The following is a 17,476-nucleotide window of genomic DNA, read 5'->3' as shown; positions in this document are numbered from 1 at the left end:
AGCCCAGCACCATTTCGGCTATTGGAGTTGGTGCCCGGCCAAGAGACTTTCTGAAGGCACTGGGGTATAGCCCCAGCCAGAATCCATTAGTTGTCTTGGTGCCTTATTCCAGTCCCACATGAAGGGCTGATCCACACTGGAGGAGAGAGGGGTTAGAATACAGTCTTAACTCCAGGGGATTGCTGTGGCCTTAGTCAACAAGCCTTGCTCCTGAGACTTAAGACTGACAGCCATGCTAATCACTTTTAACTGGCTGACAGGGACCCGGTGTTTTTGAAAAAAAAAAAAAAAAAGAGTCACTATAAAGGAGATTAAAACTCAAAAAAAAAAAAAAATGCAAGATCATTCCGTACGTTCACGGGTCTAGCAGGATGATCTGATGCTGGCTAGAGTCAAACTCAAGGAGGATCTGCATAATGTTGGAGTGGCAATCTGAGCTATGGCACCAAAATGTTACAGATGAAATGGTGGCACAGAAGACATTATTACTTCAGTGCTTTGTCTCACATGGAAGAAAAATTTTTAAGTGGAGAAGCAGAAAGATTTAAAAGAAAAATTTATTAGAGTCAGAGACCTCCAGTCAGAGTGGCAATGGAGGGGAGCTTCCAAGAGAGGAAAAAACCCTGGAATTAGTTCTTTAAAGTTTGGTAGAATTCAGCAGCAAAGTTATTCAGTATGTCTTGGTTACTGGTTTATTAAGGTTTTCCATATCTTTGGGCTTCAGTTGTACTAAATTGTGTATAAGAATCTATCCATTTCTTCCATATTTTATAATTTGTTTGCATATATCTGTTCATAGTAATGTCTAATATCCTTTTTATATATTTGCTGTCTGTTTTAGCATCTCCTTTTCATCTCTGATTTTATTAGTTTAGGTCTTCTTTTTGTTTGGTTACTTGGGCCAATGGTTTATCAATTTTGTTTATTTTTTCAAAAACTTTTTCAGTGATGTCATTTTCAATTTTGTTTATTCTCTCATTTTAATTTTTTCTTCTTACTAATTTTGGGATTGAATTATTCTTGTTTTTCTAGATCCTGGAGCTTCATTTTTAGATCATTTATTTGATGCCTTTCCAGTTTCTTGATGTGGGCACTAAATACAATGAACGTTCCTCTTAACACTGTTTTTGCTATATACTGTAAGTTTTGATGTGTTGTAATCTTAATTTACTTCTAGGAATTTTTAAATTTCTCTTTTGGTCTCTATGATCCATTGTTCATCCAGGAGCATGTTCTGTAGTCTCCATGTGTCTGAGATATTTCAGATTTGTCTTTAAAAATTCTTTCTTCTGTCTCACCAAGTCTGTTGTTAATGCTTTCCACTGTATTTTTATTTGACATATTGAATTCTTTATTTCTAATAGTTCAGTTTAAATTTTCATCCATATGTTTATCTCAGCAGAATTTCTCATTGATATCATGTATGGATTTTAATTTCTCATCAATGTCATGTATGGATTTCTTCAACTCATGTCTTTGCTGCCCTTGTTTTTGAATATTCTTATGATCATTCTTTTGAATTTATTTTTAGGAATTTCATCAATCTCTTAGTCTTCACATTCTGGGACTGAAGTGTTGTGTTCCTTTTGGCGATTCATTTTGTCTCCATTGTTCATGTTATTATATTTCTACATTTATTTTTGGGCATTTATAGAAACACTTGTTGATTTTTCTCCTTGAGGGCTTTTTTTCTTTGAAATATGCCTCTATGGGTTAGTGGAGTGTCTACTCCTTCAGTGGCTATCTAGAGGAGTGTGCTGGGTGAGTGTGGCTGTGGAGCTCTGGCCAGTGCTCAAAGGTGGGAAAAGTTTAGAGTGACACCAAAGTTGGGTTAGTTTATCTCCTCTATCATCAGCTGGGGAGAAGGTATGACTGTGTTGGATGGCATGTTCACAGTCCCAGCCCTCTCTCAGGCAAGGTGAACCAACTTCACAGGATGAGTCTACAGTAGTTGTGCACCACACCCACTGAGGTGACATACAGCACAATGGATCTATGTGGTTTTCAGTGGGAGTGCAGAGCCCTCTGTAATGACCCTATTGAGCACTCAGGGAACTTTGAGCCTCTAGGGCCAGACCCAGTGATTGCCCAAATCACCCACACTCCACCCTTCACACAGTCACAGGATCCCCACAGTCACAGGGTGCAGAGCTTCCACAGTCTCAGGGATCAGGAGCCACTCTGTGCCCTGTGGTCCTATCCCATTCCTGGAGCCAGATGCCTGCCCAACAGTTGTTTATCAGTGCTCTGCCTTGTCAAGCTTAGTCTGGTGCCTTGGTGGAGTAAGGGGAGGGGAGCAACATGCCCTTGCTTCCTGGACCTAAGTGGGCACCCCACCTCGCACCTACTCTCTTGGTCAGATTCAATGTAAGTGGGGACCATGGGATTCTCCCTTAGACAATATCACTGGTGGCATTCAGGCTGCTGCAGGTTCCTCTCACCTCACTCTGAGAAGATGGTGTCCTCATCAGCCACTTGCTGTGGGAGTCACTTGGTGTTTCTGTGTGGGAGCAAACTGTTGAAATCTTTACTTAATATATACTAAGTTGATCTTCTGTATATAAGGAGAATTGAAAATGAATCTTGATGTGAATGGGAGAGGGAGCGGGAGAGGGGAGGGTTGTGGGTGGGAGGGAAGTTATGGGGGAGGAAAAGCCATTGTAATCCATAAGCTGTACTTTGGAAATTTATATTTATTAAATAAAAGTTAAAAAAAGAAAAAAGAGAAAAGTTGTCCTGAAAATATTGAAATCCCCAAATATATTTGTTCATTATTCCTGAATGTGGGGCCTTAGCATCCTTCAAAACTTTGTTTACCTGCCCAGTCTGAGCAAGTTAAGAGGTTTAAAATTGAGGTAACAGGACTCAATTTCAATCAAAGTTTTCCTTTTTCATTTCAAAAAAAGGATATGTGAAGTTTAGAAATTATAAAAGATAACATTTAGCTGCCTTTTTGAAAACACATAAGAGTACTAAATACTATTAGTAATCATTGGAAGACCTGGTTTTCATCCATACTGTATGTCTAAATATTGAATAAAAGGAATCCTGTTTACTCATTTCAGTGCCAAATTTCCTTTGGGATTCTTGAAAAATTCTTGAACATTGGCAAATTATTTTGTTTTTAAACATTTTTGTAACTTAGTCCTCTTTCCATATAGAACTTTTAGGAACTAAAATGTCAACCATATGGCTAGAATTGCCCTAGAGCTGTTTTTTAAACCATATTGTATTTAATGTTAGTCACCATGGATTGTGTGATAAACCATTATTTTATGTATCAATGAGCAACTTTTTTCAGTTGTTGCCAATATAGTAGGGTAATCATGAATGAAGATAAGCAGTAGTCCAATGTTAAAGTGAGAAGAAATATCTTATTGTCAAGGATGTACAATGTTATCTCTAATCCTCCAAAAATACCTGCAAAGTCGGGGTACTTGTATTATTTTAGTCAATTAAAATGGTGTGTTTTTTAAGGAAGTAATTTTAATGAGTATATCTAAGAATTACTGAGCTCTTAGTTGTGACAGTAACTGTTCTAAATGCTTTGTGCAGATTCTCATTCAAGAATCGTAGTGTTAAAGTATGAGATAACTGGCAACCCAGTGGGAGACTGAAGGAGAATTTGAACCCACTCTGAGGGCCAAACAGATTCCCTGTGTGGTCCTTGGGAAAGAACTTCCGATCTCTGGCTCCTGTGGGTATATCATTTGCCTGCTAACTACCTCCAACTTCGTTCAGCTGTGTGGAATTACTTCCCTTTTGAATCAAAAAAAGAAAGAGAGAGAAAGAGAGATTTACCACTCCTAACCTGGGAGTGTCACCTTTGGGACACCAAACAGAGCTCTCAGGCCACACCCATCTCAAGCCCTAAGGCTCCATCAAAAACAGATAGTCCACTTAATCTAGAGTCATAGTATAACAAGAAAAAGCACCACAGTGAAGAAACCAAATATCTCCAATATGCCAAATAACAAATGCAAAAACCGAGGTAATAAAAACAAGGAAGTCACCATGACGCCCTCAAATGAAAAAGACACCCCAATTCAAGATTATGAAGATGATGACATAGAAGAAATGCAAGAAGCAGATCTCAAAAAATTGATAAGAACATTAAGAAGTTCTCAAAAACAAATTCTTGAACTACATAAAGCCTTAATGGACAAGATAGAAAATCTCTCTCGTGAAAATGAAATATTAAGGAGGAATCAAAATGAAACGAAACAATTAGTACAACAGGAAACTGTGATAGTGACTGAAGTGAAGAATTCAATAGATCAAATGAAAAACACAATAGAGAGCCTTACAAACAGAATGGGTGAAGCAGAAGAGAGAATATCGGACTTAGAAGAGAGAGAACAGGAAAGGATACAGTCAGATCAAAGAAAAGAAGAGGAAATTAGAAATCTAAAACATATTGTCAGGAATCTTCAGGATACTATTAAAAAAACCAACATTCGGGTTCTAGGAGTTCCTGAAGGCATGGAGAGGGAGAAAGGATTAGAAGGCCTTTTTAGTGAGATATTAGCAGAAAATTTCCCAGGTTTGGAGAAGGACAGAGAAATCCTAGTACAGGAAGCTCACAGAACCCCTAATAAACACGACCAAAAGAGATCCTCACCACGACACGTTGTAATTAAACTCTCCACAGTGAAACATAAAGAAAAGATCCTAAAATGTGCAAGAGAGAAACGTCAGATTACTTTCAGAGGATCGCCAATCAGACTCACTGCTGACTTCTCATCAGAAACTCTACAAGCTAGAAGGGAATGGCGAGATATAGCCCAGGTACTAAGAGAGAAAAACTGCCAGCCCAGAATATTATATCCTGCAAAGCTATCATTTGTGAATGAAGGTGAAATAAAGACGTTTCATAGCAAACAGAAATTGAAAGAATTTGTCGCCACTCGTCCAGCCCTGCAACAGATGCTTAAAGATGTGTTACACACAGAAACACAGAAACACGGTCATCAGTATGAAAGAAGATAAAGGAAGGAAACCTCACAGCAAAAGATCACAGGGAATTCAAAGCATATATTAGAACTTATCTTTGGCAAATGGCAGGGCAAAGTTACCACTTTTCATTAGTCACATTGAACGTTAATGGCCTGAACTGTCCAGTTAAAAGACACCGATTGGGATTTGCTTTTTAACCTGATGCAATTTTAAATGATGCTTAATTTTGTTTTTAAATTTCAAATCCTAGCTCTTACCCATACATGGAACAACAATTAAATTGTACATGTAATTCGCCACTTTGCTACACTAACATTGTTCCAGGGGTACTTATGATGTACTTTTGAATTTTCTATACATGCAATAATGACATTTGCTAGCAGTTTTATGTCTTCCTTCCCAATATGTATGCATTTTGTATCCTTTCTTTGTGTTACTGCACTGTCTAGTAATTCCACCATAATATTGAAAAGTAGTGGTGAGAAAAAGACACTTCCCCCTTTCCCCAACTTAAGGGAAAACTGTCCAATTTCACTATTAAAGTTGGTTTTGGTAGATATTCTTTATCTAGATGAGGAATTTCTCTTCTGTTTCTTGTTTGCTCAGTTTTTTTTATGCCAAATATCTTTTACAAAAGTTGATGTAACCATTTAACATTTTTGCAGTTTGTGTAGTATGTCCAATTTATTGATTTTTTAAAATGCTGACAGCCTTGCTTACGTGGGATAAATACCACTTGCTTGTACTACATAAAATTGTTGGATTTTACCTATTATTTAAAAAAAAGAGAGATTTCTAAAGGCAACCCAGAGGAATCCTTAATCCAGTTCTTCATTAGAAGAGATGTGCAATTCGGGACATGCTCAAGCTGACTTACCTCAAACGGTAGAGTTAGAAACATACCAGGGGATTCCAATTCAATCCCATCAAGGTGGCATGTACCAATGCCATCTCACTAGTCCCAGTGATCAATTTCTGTGCACAATTGATCATAATGAAAGGACTAAGAACCAAAGGGATCACATAAACAAGAATAGTGTCTGCAAATACTAGCTGATAGAATCAAAAAGGGAGAGAATGATCCAACATGGGAAGTGAGATACACAGCAGACCCATAGAATGGCAGATGTCCTAAACAGCACTCTGGCCTCAGAATCAGCCCTTAAGGCATGCGGATCCAGCTGAAAAGCCCATGAGAGTATTTCAGGCATGGAAAGCCAAGACACTCTGGGGAAAAAAAAAATGAAAGATCTCCACGAGTGAGATCCCAGTGGAAAGAACGGGTCATCAAAGAAGGAGGTACCTTTCTCTGAAGGGAGGAGAGAACTTCCACTTTGACCATGGCCTTGTCTAAATATTATCAGAGTCAGTGAACTCAGGGGGCTTCCATAGCCTTGGCAGCTCATGACAAGAGCCTAGGGTGATTACTGATGCCATAAACAAGAGTGTCAATTTGTTAAGTCAACAACAGGAGTCACTGTGTACTTACTCCTCATGTAGGATCTTTGTCCTTAGTGGGCTGTACATTGAGATTTAATGCTATAACTAGTACTCAAATAGTATTTTTCACTTTATGTTTCTGTGTGGGAGCAAACTGTTGAAATCTTTACTTAATGTGTGCTAAACTGATCTTCTGTATATAAAGAGAATCGAAAATGAATCTTGATGTGAATGGAAGGGGAAAGGGAGTGGGAAAGGGGAGGGTTGCGGGTGGGAGGGACGTTATGGGGGGCAAGACATTGTAATCCATAAGCTGTACTTTGGAAATTTATATTCATTAAATAAAAGTTTAAAAAAAAATAAAGTATGAGATAACTACTGTTTTTCTCCCCATTCTGTTGATTAGGAAATTGAAGCATGCAAAGGCTAGGTGATAGCTAGTAAGAGGCAGAGCTTAAAGAATTCAGTCAAGGTGTGATGAATGTCAGAGCCATGCTTTCTCTGTAAATAGTCTGCTTTCTCATTAGGGTAGTGATTAAAAAAAAGCTCATAAATATTGTGCTTTCTTCAGAAGAAGCATAAGTTTTTCTGTTGAGGGCAGGGTGATATTATGCCATTTGATGCTTACAGTAACACAAATAATTGCCTGTTTGAGACTGTGCACTATAATTTCCTAAGAATCTCTTTCATGTTCACAGGACCCCTCTGCATTTAGCCTGTGTGAGTGGCCATCCAGAAGTTGTAACTCTGCTAATAGAGAGAAATTGCATGATTAATGCCACTGATGATGGAAACATGACAGCTCTGATGAAGGTATATGGAAGCCAACCATTCCAGCATAGGAAAGATCTGGTTTAAATAATGAGAATAAAAAGTAATTTATTTATCTCATTTAAATACAACTAGTTGGTGAAATAAGGGGAATATTTACTTTGAATTACTGGAATTTGCAATCTGTTTATTGGTGTCTTTTTTTTTTTAAGATGAGGCTTATTTATTTTGTTTACATAAGATACCACTTATGTTTGTGTAAGGATATGGACAATGGGAACCCTCATATATTGCTGGAGAATATAAATGGTATGGCCACTTTGGAAGACCCTTTATCCATTTTTTTTATCTTTTATTTAATGAATATAAATTTCCAAAGTACGACACATGGGTTACAATGGCTTTCCCCCCCCATACCGTCCCTCCCACCCACAACCCTCCCCTTTCCCACTCCCTCTCCCCTTCCATTCACATCAAGATTCATTTTCGATTATCTTAATATACAGAAGATCAGCTTAGTATACCTTAAGTAAGGATTTCAACAGTTTGCTCCCACACAGAAACATAAAGTGAAAAATAATAGATGATTTTTTTTTAAATGATGATGAAATCAGATCAGACCTATTGTCATGTTTAATCCCAGTGACAGTCTAGTTGGGAATTGATAATTTCTTTTTTTTTTTTTTTACAGAAGATCAGTTTAGTGTACATTAAGTAAAGATTTCAATCGTTTGCACCCCCATAGAAACACAGGTGAAATATACTGTTTGAGTACTCGTTATAGCATTAAGCCTCAGTGTACAGCACATTAAGGACAGAGATCCTACATGAGGAGTAAGTGCACAGTGACTCCTGTTGTTGACTTTACAAATTGACACTCCAGTTTATGGCATCAGTAATCTCCCTATGCACCAGTCATGAGTTTCCAAGGCTATGGAAGCCCCTTGAGTTCTCCGACTCTTATCTTGTTTAGACAAGGTCATAGTCAAAGTGGAGGTTCTCTCCTCCCTTCAGAGAAAGGCACCTCCCTCTTTGAAGACCTGTTCTTTCCACTGGGATCTCACTCACAGAGATCTTTTTGCCAGAGTGTCTTGGCTTTCCATGCCTGAAATACTCTCATGGGCTTTTCAGCCAGATCCGAGTGCCTTTAGGGCTGATTCTGAGGCCAGAGTGCTATTTAGGACATCCGCCATTCTATGAGTCTGCTGAGTATCTCACTTCCCATGTTGGATCACTCTCCCCTTTATTTATTCTATCGGTTAGTGTTCGCAGGTACTAGACTTGTTTATGTGCTCCCTTTGACTCTTAGTCCTTTCATTATGATCAATTGTGAACTGAAATTGATCACTTGGAATAGTGAGATGGCATTGGCACATGCCACCTTGATGGGATTGAATTGGAATCCCCTGGTATGTTTCCAACTCTACCAATTGGGGCAAGTCAGCCCGAGCATGCCCCAAATTATACATCTCTTCCCTCTCTTATTCCCACTCCTATGTTTAACAGGGATCACATTTCAGTTAATTTTCAACACTTAAGAATAACTGTGTGATAATTACAGAATTAAACCAGTCATATTAAGTAGAACAGACAAAAAAAAATACTATGAGGGATAATGTATTAAGTTGTCCATTAGCAGTCAGGGCTATGCTGATCAAGTCACCATTTCTCATAGTGTCCATTTCACTTCAGGAGGTTTCCTTTTTGGTGTTCAGTCAGTTGTCACCGATCAGGGAGAACATATGGTATTTGTCCCTTTGGGACTGGCTTACTTCACTCAGCATGATGTGTTCCAGATTCCTCCATTTTGTTGCAAATGACTGGATTTCGTTGTTTCTTACTGCGGTATAGTATTCTAAAGAATACATATCCCATAATTTCTTTATCCAGTCTACCATTGATGGGCATTTAGGTTGGTTCCAGGTCTTGGCTATTGTGAATTGTGCTGCAATAAACATTAGGGTGCAGACCGCTTTTTTCTTTATCAATTTAAACTCCTTTGGGTAAATTCCAAGGAGTGGGATGGCTGGGTCGAATGGTAGGGTTATATTCAGGTTTCTGAGGAATCTCCAGACTGATTTCCATAGTGGCTTGACCAGTTTGCATTGCCACCAACAGTGGGTTAGTGTCCCTTTTTCCCCACATCCTCGCCAGCATCTGTTGTTGGTAGATTTCTGTATGTGAGCCATTCTAACCGGGGTGAGGTAAAACCTCATTGTGGTTTTGATTTGCATTTCCCTGATTGCTAGTGACCCTGAACATTTTTTCATGTGCCTGTTGGCCATTTGGATTTCCTCTTTTGAAAAATGTCTATTGAAGTCCTTGGCCCATCTCTTAAGTGGGTTGTTGGTTTTGTTTTTGTGGAGTTTCTTGATCTCTTTGTAGATTCTGGTTATTAACCCTTTATCTGTTGCATAGTTTGCAAATATTTTTTCCCATTCTGTTGGTTGTCTCTTCACTCTCCTGACTGTTTCTTTTGCAGTACAGAAACTTCTCAATTTGATGCAATCCCAATAGTTGATTTTGGCTTTGACTGCCTGTGCCTCCCGGGTCTTTTCCAGAAATTCTTTGCCTGTGCCAATATCTTGAAGGGTTTCTCCAATGTTCTCTAGTAACTTAATGGTGTCAGGACGTAGATTTAGGTCTTTAATCCACGTTGAGTGGATTTTTGTGTAAGGTGTAAGGTAGGGGTCTTGCTTCATGCTTCTGCACCATTTATTGAATAGACTGTCCTTGCTCCAGGAATTAGTTTTAGATCCTTGATCAAATATAAGTTGGCTATAGGTGTTTGGATTGATTTCTGGTGTTTCAATTCTGTTCCATTGGTCTATCCATCTGTTTCTGTACCAGTACCATGCTGTTTTGATTACAACTGCCCTGTAGTATGTCCTGAAATCTAGTATTGTGATGCCTCCGGCTTTGTTTTTGTTGTACAAGATTGCTTTAGCTATTCGAGGTCTCTTGTGCCTCCATATGAATTTCAGCATCATTTTTTCTAGATCTGCGAAGAATGTCTTTGGTATCTTGATTGGGATTGCATTGAATCTATAAATTGCTTTTGGGAGAATGGACATTTTGATGATATTGATTCTTCCGATCCATGAGCATGGAAGATTTTTCCATTTTTTGGTATCCTCTTCTATTTCTTTCTTTAAGATTTTGTAATTTTCATCGTAGAGATCTTTAACGTCCTTGGTTAAGTTTATTCCAAGGTATTTGATTGTTTTTGTAGCTATTGTGAATGGGATTGATCTTAGCAGTTCTTTCTCAGTCATGGCATTACTTGTGTATACAAAGGCTGTTGATTTTTGTGCATTGATTTTATATCCTGCCACTTTGCCAAACTCCTCTATGAGTTCCAATAGTCTCTTAGTAGAGTTCTTTGGATCCTCTAAGTACAGAATCATGTCATCTGCAAAGAGGGATAGTTTGACTTCTTCCTTCTTGATTTGTATTCCTTTGATTTCTTTTTCTTGTCTGATGGCTCTGGCTAAAACTTCCAGAACTATGTTGAATAGCAGTGGTGAGAGTGGGCATCCCTGCCTGGTGCCAGATTTCAGTGGAAATGCTTCCAACTTTTCCCCATTCAATAGGATGCTGGCTGTGGGTTTTTTATAAATTGCTTTGATTATATTGAGGAATGTTCCTTCTATACCCAATTTGCTTAGAGTTTTCATCATGAAAGGGTGTTGTATTTTATCAAATGCTTTCTCTGCATCAGTTGAGATAACCATATGGTTTTTCTTCTGCAGTCTGTTAATGTGGTGAATCACATTGATTGATTTGCGAATGTTGAACCATCCCTGCATACCATGGATGAATCCCACTTGGTCTGGGTGGATGATTTTCCTGATGTGTTGTTGTATTCTATTGGCCAGAATTTGTTTATTGGTGTCTTATTGACAGGCCATACAATGCCACCAAGAGGAGTGTGCTACTATCTTACTAGAACATGATGCTGATCCAAACCATATGGATGAAAATGGCAACACTGCCCTCCACTATGCTGCATTTATTGAGAATTTAGAAATTGCAAAAAAATTGATTTCACACAATGCAGACATGGAAGGAAGAAATAAGGTATGGGTCAACTTTTTCAAACTATTTGAAATAAAGTTTTTTTTAACTTTTATTTAATGAATATAAATTTCCAAAGTACGGCTTATGGATTACAATGGCTTCCCCCCCCCATAACTTCACTCCCACCCGCAACCCTCCCCTTTCCTACTCCCTTTCCCCTTCCATTCACATCAAGATTCATTTTCGATTATCTTAATATACAGAAGATCAGTTTAGCATACATTAAGTAAAGATTTCAACAGTTTGCTCCCACACAGAAACATAAAGTGAAAAATAATAGATGATTTTTTAAATGATGATGAAATCACATCAGACCTATTGTCATGTTTAATCCCAGTGACAGTCTAGTTGGGAATTGATAATTTCTTTTTTTTTTTTTTTACAGAAGTTCAGTTTAGTATACATTAAGTAAAGATTTCAACAGTTTGCACACCCATAGAAACACAAAGTGAAATATATTGTTTGAGTACTCATTATAGCATCAAATCTCAATGTACAGCACATTAAGGACAGAGATCCTACATGAGGAGTAAGTGCACAGTGACTCCTGTTGTTGACTTTACAAATCGACACTCCTGTTTATGGCATCAGTAATCTCCCTATGCACCAGTCATGAGTTTCCAAGGCTATGGAAGCCTTTTGAGTTCTCCAACTCTTATCTTGATTAGACAAGGTCATAGTCAAAGTGGAGGTTCTGTTCTCCCTTCAGAGAAAGGTACCTCCTTCTTTGAAGACCTGTTCTTTCCACTGGGATCTCACTCACAGAGATCCCTCATTCAGGTATTTTTTTTTTGTCGGAATTTCTTGGCTTTCCATGACTAAAATACTCTCATGGGCTTTTCAGCCAGATCCGAATGCCTTTAGGGCTGATTCTGAGGCCAGAGTGCTGTTTAAGACATCTGCCATTCTATGAGTCTGCTGAGTATCTCGCTTCCCATGCTGGATTACTCTCCCCTTTATTTATTCTATCGGTTAGTATTAGCAGGTACTAGACTTATTTATATGCTCCCTTTGACTCTTAGTCCTTTCATTATGATCAATTGTGAACTGAAATTGATCACATGGACTAGTGAGATGGCATTGGTACATGCCACCTTGATGGGATTGAACTGGAATCCCCTGGTATGTTTCTAACTCTACCATTTGGGTCAAGTCAGCTTGAGCATGTCGCAAATTGTACATCACTTCCCTCTCTTATTCCCACTCCTATGTTTAACAGGGATCACATTTCAGTTGAATTTCAGCACTTAAGAATAACTGTGTATTAATTACAGAATTAAGCCAGTCATATTAAGTAGAACAGACAAAAAAATTACTAAGAGGGATAATGTATTAAGTTGTTCATTAACAGTCAGGGCTATGCTGATCAAGTCACCGTTTCCCATAGTGTCCATTTCACTTCAACAGGTTTCCTTTTTGGTGTTCAGTCAGTTGTCACTGATCAGGGAGAACATATGGTATTTGTCCCTTTGGGAGTGGCTTATTTCAATCAGCATGATGTGTTCCAGATTCCTCCATCTTGTTGCAAATAACCGGATTTCATTGTTTTTGACTGCTGTATAGTATTCTATAAAGTACATGTCCCATAATTTCTTTATCCAGTCTACCGTTGATGGGCATTTAGGTTGGTTCCAGGTCTTGGCTATTGTGAATTGTGCTGCAATAAACATTAGGGTGCAGACTGCTTTTTTGTTTGCCAATTTAATTTCCTTTGGGTAAATTCCAAGGAGTGGGATGGCTGGGTCGAACGGTAGGGTTATATTCAGGTTTCTGAGGAATCTCCAGACTGACTTCCATAGTGGCTTGACCAGTTTGCATTGCCACCAACAGTGGGTTAGTGTCCCTTTTTCCCCACATCCTCGCCAGCATCTGTTGTTGGTAGATTTCTGTATGTGAGCCATTCTAACTGGGGTGAGGTGAAACCTCATTGTGCTTTTGATTTGCATTTCCCTGATTGCTAATGACCTTGAACATTTTTTCATGTGCCTGTTGGCCATTTGGATTTCCTCTTTTGAAAAATGTCTTTTGAGGTCCTTGGCCCAACTCTTAAGTGGGTTGTTGGTTTTGTTTTTGTGGAGTTTCTTGATCTCTTTGTAGATTCTGGTTATTAACCCTTTATCTGTTGCATAGTTTGCAAATATTTTTTCCCATTCTGTCGGTTGTCTCTTCACTCTCCTGACTGTTTCTTTTGCAGTACAGAAACTTCTCAATTTGATGCAATCCCAATAGTTGATTTTGGCTTTGACTGCCTGTGCCTCCCAGGTCTTTTCCAGAAATTCTTTGCCTGTGCCAATATCTTGAAGGGTTTCTCCAATGTTCTCTAGTAACTTGATGGTGTCAGGTCCTAGATTTAGGTCTTTAATCCATGTTGAGTGGATTTTTGTGTAAGGTGTAAGGTAGGGGTCTTGCGTCATGCTTCTGCACATGGAAATCCAGTTTTCCCAGCACCATCTATTGAATAGACTGTCCTTGCTCCAGGGATTGGTTTTGGATCCTTGATCAAATATAAGTTGGCCATAGATGCTTTGGTTGATTTCTGGTGTTTCAATTCTGTTCCATTGGTGTATCCATCTGTTTTTGTACCAGTACCATGCTGATTGATTACAACTGCCCTGTAGTATGTCCTGAAATCTAGTATTGTGATGCCTCCGGCTTTGTTTTTGTTGTACAAGATTGCTTTAGCTATTCGAAGTCTCTTGTGCCTCCATATGATTTTCAGCACCATTTTTTCCAGATCTGAAAAGAATGTCTTTGGTATCTTGATTGGTATTGCATTGAATCTATAAATTGCTTTTGGGAGAATGGACATTTTGATGTTGATTCTTCCGATCCATGAGAATGGAAGATTTTTCCATTTTTTGGTATCCTCTTCTATTTCTTTCCTTAAGATTTTGTAATTCTCATCGTAGAGTTTTTTTTTTTGGCAGGCAGAGTGGACAGTGAGAGAGAGATACAGAGAGAAAGGTCTTCCTTTGCCGTTGGTTCCCCCTCCAATGGCCGCCGCGGCCGACGCGCTGCGGCCGGCGCACCGTGCTGATCCGATGGCAGGAGCCAGGAGCCAGGTGCTTTTCCTGGTCTCCCATGCGGGTGCAGGGCCCAAGCACCTGGGCCATCCTCCACTGCACTCCCTGGCCACAGCAGAGAGCTGGCCTGGAAGAGGGGCAACCGGGACAGAATCTGGCGCCCCGACCGGGACTAGAACCCGGTGTGCCGGCGCCGCTAGGCGGAGGATTAGCCTAGTGAGCTGCGGCGCCAGCCTCATCGTAGAGATCTTTAACGTCCTTGGTTAAGTTTATTCCAAGGCATTTGATTGTTTGTGTAGCTGTTGTGAATGGGATTGATCTTAGCAGTTCTTTCCCAGCCATGTCATTGCTTGTGTATACAAAGGCTGTTGATGTTTGTTCATTGATTTTATATCCTGCCACTTTGCCAAACTCCTCTATGAGTTCTAATAGTCTCTTAGTAGAGTTCTTTGGATCCTCTAAGTAAAGAATCATATCGTCTGCAAAAGGGATAGTTTGACTTCTTCATTCTCAATTTGTATTCCTTTAATTTCTTTTTCTTGTCTGATGGCTCTGTCTAAAATTTCCAGAATTATGTTAAATAGCAGTGGTGAGAGTGGGCATCCCTGTCTGGTACCAGATCTCAGTGGATATGCTTCCAACTTTTCCCCATTCAATTGGATGCTGGCCGTGGGTTTTTCCTAAATTGCTTTGATTGTATTGAGGAATGTTCCTTCTATACCCAATTTGCTTAGAGTTTTCATCATGAAAGGGTGTTGTATTTTATCAAATGTTTTCTCTGCATCTATTGAGATAATCATATTGTTTTTCTTCTGCAGTCTGTTAATGTGGTGAATCACATTGATTGATTTGTGAATGTTGAACCATCTCTGCACACCAGGGATAATTCCACTTGGTCTGGGTGGATGATTTTCCTGATGTGTTGTTGCATTCTCTTGGCGAGAATTTTATTGAGGATTTTTGTGTCTATGTTCATCAGGGATATTGGTCTATGATTTTCTTTCAGTGCTGCATCTTTCTCTGGCTTACGGATTAAGGTTATGCTGGCTTCATAGAAAGAATTTGGGAGGATTCCCTCTTTTTCGATTGTTCTGAATAGTTTGAGAAGAAATGGAATTAGTTCTTCTTTAAATGTCTGGTAGAATTCAGCAGTGAATCCATCTGGTCCTGGGCTTTTCTTTGTTGGGAGGGCCTTTATTACTGTTTCAATTTCTGTCTCAGTTATGGGTCTATTTAGGTTTTCTAGGTCTTCCTGGTTCAATTTAGGTAGGTTGCATGTGTCCAGGAATCTATCCATTTCTGATAGGTTTCCCTGTTTGCTGGCGTACAGGTCCTTGTAGTAATTTCTGATGATTCTTTTTATTTCTGTGGTGTCTGTTGTTACATTTCCTTTTTCATTTCTGATTTTATTGATTTGGATCTTTTCTTGTTTTAGTTAGTTGGGCCAATGGGGTGTCAGTTTTGTTTATTTTTTCAAAAAAACCAGCTCTTCGCTTGGCTGATTTTTTGTAATTTTTTTTGAATTCAATCCTGTTGATTTCTTCTCTGATTTTAATTATTTCTCTTCTCCGACTAGATTTGGGTCTGGTTTGCTGTAGTTTTTCTAGGTCCTTGAGATGTGCTGAAAGCTCATTTATTTGGTGCCTTTCCAATTTCTTGATATAGGCACCTATTGATATCAACTTGCCTCTCAATGCTTCTTTTGTCGTATCCAATAAGTTTTGATATGTTGTGTTGTTATCCTCATTTACTTCCAGAAAGTTTCTGATTTCTCTTTTGATTTCTTGAATGACCCAGTGTTCATTCAGGAGCATGTTGTTCAGTCTCCATATGTTTGCATACTTTCTGGGGTTTCCTGAGTTGCTAATTTCCAGCTTCATTCCGCTGTGGTCTGAGAAGCTGAATGGTATGATTCTAATTCTTTTAAATTTGCTGAGACTTGCTTTATGACCTAGTATGTGATCAATCCTAGAGAAGGTTCCATGTACTGCTGAGAGGAATGTAAAGTCTTTAGATGTAGGGTTGAAAGTTCTGTAGATATCTGTTAGATCCATTTGGGCAATAGTGTCGATTAAATCTGCTGTTTCCTTGTTGATCTTCTGTCCGGATAATCTATCTATTTCTGAGAGTGGAGTATTGAAGTCCCCCAGTACTATTCTATTGGAATCTAAGTCTCTCTTTAAGTCCCTTATCATATCTTTTAAATAGACCAGTGCCCTGTAATTAGGTGCATATACATTTATAATAGTTACATCTTCCTGTTGAATTGAACCCTTAATCATTATATAGTGCCCCTCTTTGTCTCTCTTAATAGTTTTTGTATTAAAGTTTATTTTGTCTGATATTAATATGGCTACACCTGCTTTTTTTGATTTCTGTTGGCATGGAATATCTTTTTCCAACCTTTCACTTTCAGTCTGCATGCATCTTTGTTAGAGAGATGTGTTTCTTGTAGGCAACAAATAGTTGGGTGTTGTTCCTTAAGCCAGTCAGCCAATCGGTGTCTTTTAACTGAAGAGTTAAGTCCATTAACGTTTAATGTGACTATTGATACATAGTGACTTTGCCCTGCCATTTTCCCGGAGATATTTTCTAGTATATGCTTTGAGCTTCCCATGCTCTTTTCCTGGTAGGTGTTCTTCCTTTACCTTCTTTCATATTGATGACCATGTTTCTGTGTTTCTGAGTGTAGCACATCTTAAAGTATCTTTTGCAGGGCCGGACGAGTGGCCACAAAGTCTTTCAATTTCTGTTTGCTATGTAAAGTCTTTATTTCACCTTCATTCACAAATGAGAGCTTAGCAGGATATAATATTCTGGGCTGGCAGTTTTTCTCTCTTAGCACCTGGGCTATGTCTCGCCATTCCCTCCTAGCCTGTAGTGTTTCTGATAAGTCTGCTATGAGTCTAATTGGAGATCCTCTGAGAGTAATCTGACGTTTCTCTCTTGCACATTTTAGGATCTTTTCTTTCTGTTTCACCGTGGTGAGTTTAATTACAACGTGTTGTGGTGAGGATCTCTTTTGGTCATGTTTACTGTGGGTTCTATGAGCTTCCTGTACTAGGATGTCTCTGTCCTTCTCCAAACCTGGAAAGTTCTCTGCTAGTATCTCATTAGAAAGGCCTTCTAATCCTTTCTCTCTCTCCATGCCTTCAGGAACTCCTAGAACCGGAATGTTTGTTTTTTAATAGTATCCTGTAGATTCC

The 17,476-nt window shown here is 38.9% G+C and overlaps 1 protein-coding gene across 6 annotated transcripts in view; it reads left to right on the top strand.

The window, feature by feature from the left end:
* The window catches only part of LOC103352426 (POTE ankyrin domain family member A), a 204,348-nt gene that overhangs the window by 28,193 nt on the left and 158,679 nt on the right, over positions 1–17,476 (top strand). For 5 of the 6 annotated variants that reach the window (XM_051833797.2, XM_051833798.2, XM_051833795.2 and 2 more), the window contains exons 2-3: positions 7,095–7,209; positions 11,074–11,247. In XM_051833797.2, the coding sequence (XP_051689757.2) occupies positions 7,095–7,209; positions 11,074–11,247 (289 nt within the window). The remainder of the gene's footprint in view (positions 1–7,094; positions 7,210–11,073; positions 11,248–17,476) is intronic. The other variant, XM_051833800.2, reaches the window with a different exon arrangement.

This window comes from Oryctolagus cuniculus, chromosome 6, assembly GCF_964237555.1.
Source record: "Oryctolagus cuniculus chromosome 6, mOryCun1.1, whole genome shotgun sequence".
In the NCBI taxonomy this organism is placed as follows: Eukaryota; Metazoa; Chordata; class Mammalia; order Lagomorpha; family Leporidae; genus Oryctolagus; species Oryctolagus cuniculus.
The sequence above is the reverse complement of the archived record's forward strand: the minus strand, read 5'-3'. Positions and strand labels throughout refer to the sequence as shown.